The sequence below is a fragment of the Myotis nattereri genome, assembly GCF_964212035.1.
Source record: "Myotis nattereri genome assembly, chromosome: 2".
In the NCBI taxonomy this organism is placed as follows: domain Eukaryota; kingdom Metazoa; phylum Chordata; class Mammalia; order Chiroptera; family Vespertilionidae; genus Myotis; species Myotis nattereri.
Genome location: NC_138076.1, coordinates 60,055,417 through 60,067,616, shown reverse-complemented (window position 1 = coordinate 60,067,616; position 12,200 = coordinate 60,055,417). Strand labels below are relative to the sequence as shown.

At 39.8% G+C, this 12,200-nt stretch overlaps 1 protein-coding gene across 1 annotated transcript; it reads left to right on the top strand.

Annotated features, from left to right (window-relative positions):
* Window positions 1-2,877: 2,877 nt before the first annotated feature.
* Window positions 2,878-4,662, top strand: LOC308513726 (putative RNA polymerase II subunit B1 CTD phosphatase RPAP2; the record flags this gene model as incomplete). Its single annotated transcript, XM_081083889.1, has 1 exon — window positions 2,878-4,662. The coding sequence occupies one exon, from the start codon at window positions 2,878-2,880 to the stop codon at window positions 4,660-4,662; it is 1,785 nt and encodes a 594-aa protein (XP_080940015.1).
* Window positions 4,663-12,200: the final 7,538 nt, after the last annotated feature.

Sequence of the window (12,200 nt, the reverse complement as noted above, 5' to 3'; positions counted from 1 at the left end):
ACAATGTTCAGTTGATCAGCAGCCTAGCCAGGATCTCTAGCCAGGATCTCCAGCCAAGTTCTGGTCTGGATCTCCAGCGAAGTTCTGGTTTTTATTGTCTTGTTACATCCGTATTTATACCAGTTGATTTTAATCCTGTCAATTTCTATTGCAAAGGTTAGGGCGTTTCTTATCTCCATTCCAGGGAGTAAAGATTATGTAGCTTAAGCATGATTGTTTGTAGTTAAAGTGATTAACTACCCGCCTGGCACTTAGTTAAGGAGTTTTATCCCCTCCCTGACTTCAGGGAAAAATCCCTACCTGGGGAAACAACCTTTCTCGAAGAGGTGACCTTGGTTAAAACACACAGCGCTAAGGGGAGCAAACATATTAAGAACAGTATGCTATATACACCAGGTCCCTTGAAACATATGCTGTGCAGATGTTTCTTTCCTGCAGCGACTGTGTCAAGCAGCAAGGATGGACCAGCTTCCAGCAGACATGATTCTTTATATAGAAAACCCTAAAGACTGCACCAAAAACTATTAGAAACAATCAACAAACATAGTAAAGTTTCAGGATACAAAAATCAATGTACAAAAATCCACTGCACCTTATATACTAACAATGAAATTTCAGAAAAGGAAATCATAACAATTCCTCTTGAAATTGCAACAAAAAGAATAAAATACCTAGGAATAATCAAAGGGTGTAAAGGACCTATACACAGAAAACTACAAAACATTATTAAAAGAAACTGAAGAAGACACAAAGAAATATATAAAGTATTTTTTATAAACTCTAGGGAATTTTAAATCACTTCTCATCAAAATTTCAGAGGATGCACACAAACTTATGAATAATATATATAGCTTCATAGAAAACTTTGCCAAAGTAATTGATTACCTAGTAGTGAGACTACTTAAGAGAAAATACTGAAAAGGGTAGCCTAGAAAATTTATTTTAAGCAAAGGGGTGAGTGGGGGATGGAAGAAACAAAAAATGGTGACTGAGGAGTTAAAAGTACTCCAAGAAGCAGTGGGACTGCCTCTGATAGTTAGCAAAGTTTCTCATCACATTGCTCTCATATGTATGGAATACGTTATTTAGACCAGACAATATTTTTATAATTATGGCTAACTATAGAGAAGAATTGTTAACCTGCTTTGTATTATTAAATTCAATATGTACCTTTGATTTCAACCAAACTCCTCTTTCAGTTAAGCATTATGATATTTGTTTTAAAGTAGTTCTCCCTTGTTCAGTAATCCACTGCTTTCATTAAAAGAAAAGGCAGTGAGAGGAAGATTTTTGAAAGAGGAAATTTTGCCTGGCTAACATGGCTGGTGGTTGAGCATTGACCTATGAACCAGGAGGTAACAGTTCAATTCCTGATCAGGGCATATGCCTGGGTTGTGGGCTTGATCCCCAGTGTTTGCATACAGGAGGCAACCAATCAATAATTCTCTTTCATCATTAATGTTTCTATATCTCTCTCCCTCTCCCTTCCTCTCTGAAATCAATAAAAATATTTTTAAAAGAATTGTAGCCAGATGTCATGCAAAATTATAGGAAAAAGAAGAATGGGTGTCAGAATAAAATCCCCACAAGATGAAAAACACTTCAGAAAGACATACCAACAAATCTAATATTTCAAAATAAGCTAACAGAAATTGAGAAAAGTATAGAAGCCATGAAAGAATAACATAAGTCCACTCAAAAAAAAAAAAAAACACCTAAAAAAATAGCAAAACCAGAGTCTGCGGTCATAAATCGAGGAAGCAGCCAAGACCTTTGCTGAGTGTCTCCCTGCCACCTCTTCCTTCTGTCCCTTCAAACGTCAGCTTGAGCCTATTATTCTCCCGGCTAACTTCACCTCGTCTGGCCTTTAGCATCGTGGACATGCAGTGGTAGAGTAAGCACATGATGGCTTTCATTGAACAAGAAGTCAATGAGAATGCAGAAGAAATAGAAGTCAAGGCAATGTGAAACGTTAGAAAGGTTATCTTGAGCCCCGCCCCGCGCTGCGTAGGGAGGCGGAGCCTCAAAGGGAGACACCTGGGCGGACCGGAGCACCTGACGTCGCACCCCATGGCCAAATCTGCAGCCCGGCTGTCCCGGCCAGAGGCAAGGCCCCGGCCCACCACGCCTCTCCAAAGGCCACAGGTAGGCTCCAGGGCCTCTGCCCACGTTGGACCCCGAGAGCCAGCCCCTCCTGAGTGCCGGGCTGAGGCGCACGGGCGCCCCGAGAGGCTTCCCAGGGCAGGAGAAGGCCGAGCGCGCCCACTGCAGCCTTGTGCCTCCCAGGGAAGACCTGCGGCCAGACCCCCAGCTCCTTGCCCTGCGGCCGGACCCCCAGCTCCTTACCCTGGCGTTCTAGGCCCCCTAGAATCTAGGGTGTCCCAGAAGGGGCTGTGCCCCGGTGCCGGAAGTCAATCCATCCTTGCTGCTCCCCTTCTTAGCACTATGTGTTTTAACTAAGGTCACCTCTCTGAGAAAGGTTGTTTCCCCAGGTGGGGATTTTTCCCTGGAGTTAGGGAGGGAATAAAACCCCTTAACTAAGTGCCAGGCGGATAATTAATCACTTTAACTACAAACAATCACACGTAAGCTACATAATCTTTACTTAGGATAATCTCCTTCAGTTACTTCCTTGTAGCTTAATAGAACAATAGAGTAACCTTGGGATGGAGATAAGAAACGCCCTAACCTTTGGAATAGAATTGATAGGATTAAAATCAACTGGTATAAATACAGATGTAACAAGACAAAAAATAGAACTTGGCTGGAGAACCTGGCTAGAGAACCTGACTAGGCTGCTGATCAACTGAACGCTGTCTCCGTGTCATTCCTTCACCGACTCCGCCCACACCTTTGGGAACCCCTGGACCCCAACAGATGGCGCCCAAACAGAGACCCTTAGGCACTAAACATACAAGTACCTTGAAACAGGAACATGCTTCTAAAAGGAAAGCAGAACTAGAAGAGACTGTGAGAAAGAAGACTGAGTTTGAGAGAAAAGCTCTACATATTGTTGAACAGCTTTTAGAAGAGAATATTACAGAAGAATTCTTAATGGAGTGTGGGAAGTTTATCACACCTGCTCACTACAGCGATGTCGTGGATGAACGTTCTATTATCAAGCTCTGTGGTTATCCCTTATGTCACAAGAAGCTAGGAATTGTACCAAAACAGAAATATAAAATTTCTACCAAAACCAATACAGTCTATGATGTTACTGAAAGAAAGTGTTTTTGCAGCAATTTTTGTTATAAAGCATCTAAGTTTTTTGAAGCACAAATTCCTAAAACTCCAGTATGGGTTCGAGAAGAAGAAAGGCACCCTGATTTTCAGCTGCTACAGGAGGGACAAAGTGGCCATTCTGGAGAAGAAGTACAGTTATGCAGTAAGACCATTAAAACATCAGATGTTGACAATCCTGGCCATACTGAGAAGCAATATAAATCTAATTCTAGCATTCATAGTGATAGTAGCAGTGATAATGAGCAAGACTTTGTTTCCTCCATTCTACCAGGAAACAGACCAAATGCAACGGGTATAAGGCAACAGCTGCACATAAAAAGCATCATGAAAAAGAAAGCTTGTCAAAAATCTAACTTCAAGCAAAAAGACAAAGAACAGGCAGTAATAAGTATTACTGAGCAGTTAGGCAACTGCAGATTAGATAGTCAGGAGAAAGCTGCTACTTGTGAACTTCCTTTACAGAAGGTAAATACTCAAGTTTCTTTAAATAATCCTTCGAGAGAAAACTTAGATGCTTCAGAAATTCCTGAAAATAAATACAATAGTTCAGAAATAACTTTAGTAGGCATAAGTAAGAAAAGTGCTGAACATTTTAAGAGGAAATTTGTCAAATCAAACCAAGTTTCTAGGTCAGCTTCTAGTTCAGTGCAGGTGTGTCCTGAAGTTGCAAAGGCAAACTTACTTAAAGTTCTGAAGGAGACTTTGATTGAGTGGAAGACAGAAGAAACTTTGAGGTTTTTGTATGGCCACAATTATGCTTCTGTGTGTCCAAAACCCTCTTCAGGCCCTCTGGTTAAAGAAGAAGAGCTTGATGAAGATGACATAAACGCTGACCCAGATAGTCATTCCCCCACCTTGCGGGAATCTCAGGACAGCTTGGATGAGTCTTTGCCTTTCAGGGCCTCAGATACAGCCATTAAACCACTGCCAAGTTATGAGAGCTTGAAAAAGGAAACTGAAACATTAAGCCTAAGGATCAGAGAGTTTTATAGAGGACAGTATGTTTTAAATGAAGAAACCACCAAATCACAAGACTCAGAAGAGCATGATCCCACCTTCCCACTGATAGATTCAAGTTGTCAGAACCAGATTAGAAGACGCATCGTACTCGAAAAATTGAGTAAAGTATTGCCTGGACTTTTGGGGCCTCTTCAGATTACATTAGGAGATATTTACACACAACTTAAAAATCTTGTTCGAACTTTCAGATTAACAAATAGAAATATTATACACAAACCCGCAGAATGGACCTTAATTGCTATGGTGTTGCTGTCATTACTGACGCCGATTCTTGGCATTCAGGAGCATTCTCAGGAAAATATGGTGTTTACACAGTTTCTAGCTACCCTGCTTGAAGAATTACATTTAAAGAATGAAGACCTTGAAAATTTAACCATCATATTTAGAACCGGCTGTTAAACAGAGTGGTGTACTTCATGAAGAATGAATAGAAAATGAACTGTACACCATTTCTAGAATTCTGGTCACAATAATGGTCTGGTGATGACTGACAGCTAGCTTTGTTCCAAGAAAAACCTTTACCTTCTCAGATTTCAACCCCTTCCCTCCCAGTCCCCTAACTATACAGAGTGACTTCCCAGGCAGAGGGGAACCATTATTCCAACAAGGATATACAAGTCCTTGCGTCCCTGGCTATAAGACATAGGATTTTTATCTGAAAATAAATGAATATTTAAGAAAATAAAAAAAGAAAGGTTATCTTGTAATAACAGGAAGACCGAACATTATAGAAAATTATGAAATGTAGTTTATATAGCAGAAGGAAATTCAGATGTCCATCTTTTTTTAATTTACCTTTATTATTGAAAGTATTACAGCTGTTCCCCTTGTTTCCCCCATTGACCCCTTCCATTCCCCTCCCAAGCCCTCCTCAGGCCTTCACTGCACTATTATCTGTGTCCATGGGCTATACATGTATGCATATAAGTTCTTTGGTTAATGTCTTCCTGCCACCCCCACCCCTTCCTTCTGAGATCCGTGTCTTGCATGCTTCCATGTCTCTGGATCTATTTTTTCCAGACGTCTATCTTGATGAACCAAGCAAGTTCGTAAGTCCTGTGAGAGAGAACTCAGGGACATGGACAACAGTGAGCCAGAAATGACCTTATCACATACCTAAGTAAAGCAAATGAGACACTCAGCAAAGTGATTGAAGATACAACCAGGCACTGAATGCTGGAAGCATTGGTCCTCCAGGATTTGTACTAGTTGCTATTGTCCCTAATGACTAACTATTCTTGCAGGAATCAGGACCTCCTAGACAAAGCAAAGGTACAAAAGTGATCCCTATCATCAAAATTGACACCAAAAAAGATGCTGATGTCTAAATTGATCAGGAGGCCCACCTGTCTGAATCAATAGCTGGCATGCTGAAGTCCATAATGGAGAGCACAAAGTAAGGTACAAATGCTAGTTTTTTTATTTTTTAATAAAACATGGTAAATTACCAGAATTAAAAAATTTTTATTATAGAAATTTTCACACACAAAAATACAGTGGCATAATGAACCCAAATATACACACCACTCAACTCCAACAATTATTCATAAGTGGTTAATCTTTCACCTACACCCCCATCCACCAGCAAGCTCCCCAGCTGATTTGTACTCACCTTATAGTTTGAACAACACTACCTCAAAATCTTCTCTCTCAAGGGCATAATCAGTTTCATTCATTCAATAATCTTGACTCTTGGTGTACACTTGGGACAATGTAGGCACCAAGTATATGACTGATGAATAGTTAAATGTCTATACCAGAAAGCAAGGGTTTTTCCAAACAGTGCCTCTCCCCCAGTGGGCGGCATTTTTAGCAAGTGAAAAACACTCTCTTTCCTCATTCCTCAAACTAAGTAAACTGTGTGTCTGGTGGGAAGGGGTGGGCATGCGTTGGAAGGAGACAGTGAACAGAGTCTGCTTCTCTGAGATTCCCATTGGCCCTGCATTCCTTTGCAAACTCCTATGGGCTAGAATGCTCATTTCTGTCTGAATTCCTCAAACCTGTTGCCCGAATCATCCTGGCTTAGAATCTGAAATCTCCCTGCATCCTGCAGTTGTGCTCTTGATAATAACGGTCCTTGAATAGCACGTCTGAAATATTCCTTTGCCCTTTCCCTTAGTACAGAAACGTGAAACATAGTAAGGCATGTAAGTTCTTTTCTTTAACAAATGTTCTTCATATGCTGAAATAATAACTAGCCAAAGATTAATAGCTACTTTCTCCTATAGCACTTGTAATCCAGAAGTGCATACATCAAGATCAAGTTAATCAAGCTATGCAATCCATCATCCTTAGTATGTCTGTGTGCTATAAAATGGTGGTTAAATCAACTGCTAGAATATCCCCCCTATCAAATATAGGCCTGCTAAAGTCAGCACACCCTTTGAAGAATGACATGTGAAATAGTAAAATTCCATTTAAATGATGGCGCACATAAGTTTCTTATTCAAACTTAAAAACTTTTACTTGCTTATTTTTTAATGTGTTTTTATTGATTTTAGAGATGAAGGGAGAGGGAGAGAGAAACACTGACTGCTGCCCTCCCATATGCACCCTGGGAATCAAACCCACAACCGGGGTTTGTGCCCTGACCAGGAATCTAACCGGTGACCTTCCCATGCACAAGACGACACTCAGCAAACTGAGCCATGCCAGCCAAGGCCAAACTTAAGCTTTTAATACTTAAATCCTAAAATACTTGATCAGCGAATTCTTGATCAGTGTAGTAGAATATATGGGCTAAATTTATACTAGCATCATTCATTCCATGATGAATATGAACGGTAATATCAATAGCACAAAAGCAGGTATACTGTTTCTTTAGGCAACATGTAAGAAGCTTATAGCAAGTTACCTCCAGAATTTTTAGTTAAGTTTAATTATTCCTGTGCTGAAAAGAGTTAACATAGTAGACCTGATTGCTTATACTTAAAAAGGCCTGATTGTACAAAAGGTTGGCCCCTGGCTGGCATATGGGAACTTGGATTCAGGTGGGTTCCCACCATTCACTGATATGCTTGGCACTTTGTCTAAACTGTTTGTACAAACAATATAATTTATGCAAACTCTCACATTCCTTTTAGGAGACTGAAATTCGGGTATGTTCCATGCAAAGGGTGCCTATATGATCAACACCCAATAAAAACCCTGGGTGTTGAGTCTCTGATGAGCTTCCCTGTTTGGCAGCATTTTCCACAATTTGTCACAACTTGTTACTTGAGGAATTAAGCACATCCTGTGACTCCACTGGAAGAGGAATCAGAAGCTTGCATCTGGATTACTCCAGATTTTACCCCAGATGCCTTTTCTCTTTGCTGTTTCTGCTTTGCATCCTTTCATGGTAATAAATCATAGCCATGAGTATGACTACATGCTGAGAGTCTGGGAGTTATTCTAACGAATTACCAAAACTAAGGGTGGTCTTGAGCACTCCAATCCCCAAATCTATTTTGAAAACAATCACTTAATTGGAGGGTTACAAATTTGCACCCGTAAGAAATGGCTTATAAATGCATTGCTAATGGAAATTTGGGGATTCCCTAAGCATTTAAGTTAAAAAAGAAATATAACAATTTATTGTAATTATAACTTATGATTTTGGTTACAGTGTTGTAACATAGCAATAGAACTCTTAAACCAGCACACAACTACCCCGCTGCAGACATTTTCAAGTCTCCTTTGCAGTGGTGGCCACATGAATAGGTTCTGGCTAATGGGCTGTGAGCAGAATGAAGTGTGTAACACCCAAATCATAGGTTTATATGGAAAAATATGCCCTTGCCATTCCCTTTCTCTCTTCTGCTGACTGATATGTAGACTTGGTGACAGAAATTGGAGCAGCCATGTTCTTCACCAGATGGAATCCATAAAGAATCCGGAGCCCTCGATGACTTCCAAAGGAGAGCCACCACATCAACTCTCTTACTTCGCCCACCTCACTAGGAAGATACACCCACTTTCATGCATCCATGATCCCACATGTATTATTTTGCCCTGTTTGTCAGCTTGTTCAACTGTAAACTGAAGCCATAATAACATTAACCGAGTCCATGTCATCTTTCTCACCAATCCTAAAACATGGACCAGATTTTGTGATCTGACCTATATCAGCAACAGACCTTTTCCTTTCAGACCTCAAAGTGCCCTCACCTCCCCCAGTTTTATTGAGCTATAACTGACTTATAACATTGTATTAGTTTAAGGTACAGCATAATGATTTGATATATGTATACATGGTGAAATGGTTGTCACAATAAGTTAACACCCATCACCTTGCACTGTCATAAATTGTTTTTCCAGTGATTAGAACTTGTAAGAGTTACTCTTAGCAACTTTCAAATAGATAATACAATATTGTTAATTATAGTCACCATGCTGTACATCAGACTCCTAAAATTTTAATAATCTCAAAATCTAAAATACAGAGCATACCTAGCATCCAGATCTTGCTTTCTAACACCATTGTCCAATAAAAAGAACCAGGGCTCCTGGGAGAAATGGCTGACTCTAGACCAGGACTGAAAATATACAAATGAGCCTAGAATATCTTGTAGTGTCAAGTGACGGAAAGTAGGGAAGTCCTCAATAAAAAAAAGGGGGGGCAATGTTAAAGGGGCACAGGAGCCAAATAAAAGAGCTCCCAAAGGTCAAAATTGGAATGATTTGAGCAACAAGAGGATTTAATTATAATTCCAAGTATAAAATAAAAATATCCATGAGTTCATACTGATATAATTAGTAATTGTGGAAGAGAAATACCTCACATAAGAATTACAATTAAAATATGTAGCTACTGCCCTGGCTGGTGTGGCTCCATTGATTGAGCATCATTCCATGCACCTAGAGGTCGCAGGTTCAATTCTTGGTCAGGGCATATGCCCAAATTCTGCACTCGATCCCCAGTAGGGGGCATGCAGGAAGCAGCTGATCAATGGTTGTCTCTTACTGATGGTTTTCTCTCTCTCTCTCTCTCTCTCTCTCTCTCTCTCTCTCTCTCTCTATATATATATATATATATATATATATATATATATATATATTTAAAGAAGGGGCACATAACTCAGCACTCCTTAAGTATGGACTGCAGATAGACACTCCCTTCGAAAGAGTAAAGTATGGGAAAAGGGGAAGAAATGAACTCTATAGTGGAGAAATCTAACAAACACCATCTCAGCAAGGTAATCTAGGTCAACATCAAGTCATAAATCATATTGCTAGAATACACCCTTGATATGTGAAGAAAATGGAACTTTATGTCTGTGACTTCCTCCCAAATATCTACCACTCCAGTCCAAAAAAACCCATCAAATCCCAATTGAGGCACATCCTACAATATACCTGACCAGTGCTCCTCAAAACTGTCAGGTCAGCAAAAGCAAGGAAAGTCTTAGGAACGGTCTGTCACATGACTACTAAATGTAACATGATGTCCTGGATGGGATCCTGAAACAGAGGATATTAGGGAATAACTAAAGAAACCTAATGTATCACTATTGGCTTGTCAGTTATAACAAATGTACCATGTAAGATGTAAGATGTTAAACAGGAAACAGTGTGAGGTATGAAGGAACTCTATAGGATCTTCTCATTTTTTTTATACATCTAAAACTTCTAAAAAATTAGTTTATTTTTTAAAATCTAAATCACAAAATAATCTTTACAAATTATTATAAAAGGTCGTTCTGCTTAAGCACTTCTAAAAACAAGCCACCAGTATGTTGGAAGTTTCAGTCCCTTTATTTTTTTTTCTTTATTAAGGTATTACATATGTGTCCTTATCCCATTGCCCCTCCCGCCCCCACTCCCACTCATGCCCTCACCCCCTTGATGTCTGTGTCCATTGGTTAGGCTTATATGCATACATACAAGTCCTTTGGTTGATCTCTCCCCCTTACCACCTACCCTCTCCTACATCCCCTCGAGGTTTGATGGTCCCTTTAAATAAGTATGACTGTTTTGCCTTCCTTCCACATAAATCTGATTCTTATGTTAACCTGTCTTGGTAGCAGAATATACTAAAATACTTGTGTTATGTTTAATATGCTCAGGGGCAATCTATTCCTTTTGTAAACAAAAAGCTCATTAATACATTTTCCAAGTTGAAAATTAGCTGTTTTCCAAAAGTTTACATTTAAATCAAGTGTGTGAAACTTGAAACACATTTTCCCACAGAAATGTTATTACAGTGATTAATTCCCAGGCCTGCCTAGTGAAGCTCATTAAATTCATTATAAGCAAAAAGACATTTTCAATGAAAATAGTATAAAATTATATTATGAAAAAAAGCTTGTCTTTTAAATTCAAAAGATAAATTTAAAAGTACAACTTAAATGTATTCAGATTAATTCCATCACTGGAAGTGTTTGAGCCAGGAGCTCACTTTGGGCCTCTGCATATAACCTTAAATACTGTAAATGTGGAAAGGGAGGAGATTGGAAGGCATTGACTGGGATGGGTGGTAGATGGAGACCCTATGCACAGTCTGGGAAGGCAAATATGTTGTTTTCACTCAGGCTGGGTGGGGGGTGGGAGGGTTTCTCCTGTGATTTCTGGGTATACAATGAAACTGGTGCTCAACAGGATGGAAAAAAATAGAAAGGGGACGTGACTCCTCGTCTTAGAATCAGTAACGTGCTCCTACCCAGAGGGTGGGTAACAGGATACGTCTGGTGGCAGTTGGTAAGCCCGAATGAGCAGCTAGCTACCTTGTCAAGCTGGTGGGACCTCAGTCCCCAGGTGGGCAGCAGCAGACCTTGGACTTGAGCTCCTCACAGCAGTGTGCTACCTAGCAGAGGACAAAGAAAGAACGTAGGCTTACATAGTAGACCTGTGGGCCAGCTGACGGGAAGTGAAAAGGACATCCATTTCCAAAGTGGAGGATCAGCAGAGGAAACAGGTAAGAGGTAGCAATGAAGTTTCTCAGAGGGGTGCCAACCAAAATATTAGACCCAGCTGGAGCCACCATTTTTAAAGCACAGCAAGGCCTATGTTTGATGTGTTTCAGGTTTGTCTATCCTGGTTTGAGGAGGCACTTTATAAATCATTTTGTTTCATAAACATCACACATTTGTTAAAAGAAATAAGAAAACATTATATCACTAAAAAATTGTAAGAGCTTTTCAAAAGCAACTTAAAACCAAGTATTTAAAAAATAATAATAATAATGTATTTCCAAGTATTTTTTTAAAACCATAGCACAGCCCTGGTCAGTGTGGCTCAGTTGGTTGGGCATCATCTCATGCACCGAAAAGTTGCCTGTTCGATTCCCAGTCAAGGCACATGCCCAGGTGTGAACTTGATTCCTGGTAGGGGGCATGCAGGAGGAAGCCAATCAATGTACTGCTCTCATATCGATGTCTGTCTCTCTCTCTCTAAAAATCTATTTTTAAAAAATCTTAAAACCATAACATATTTTTTAGAATACATCATGGACTTAAAACAAGAAAAAATGTTTTAACAATTCTTCCTTCCCTTCTCTAGATACCATCTCCACCAGGGCTTCTAACCCGATAGTCTTCCTTCCATGCCTCTCTTAATTTTCCATTCAGTGTTCAAATGTATGGATGCATTTTTAAAAATATGTTTCTATTTAGTTCAGAGAAAAAGGGAGAGGAGGAGATAGAAACATCAATGATGAGAATCATTGATCAGCTGCCTCCTGCATACCCCACACTGGGGATCAAGCCCACAACCCAGGCAAGTGCCCTCACGGGGAATCGAACCATGACCTCCTGGGTTATAGGTCGATGCTCAACCACTGAGCCATACCAGCTGGGCTGTATGGATATATTTTTACAAAATTTTATATGCCACAGTAATATGTACAATATTGATAATATCTCAGAGGCAAATCTTAGTAGCTATATGACATTCCATAGCATAGATATGCCAAATTTAACCATTTCCTGACAGGTATTCTTGGCTGCTTCCTTTATTTT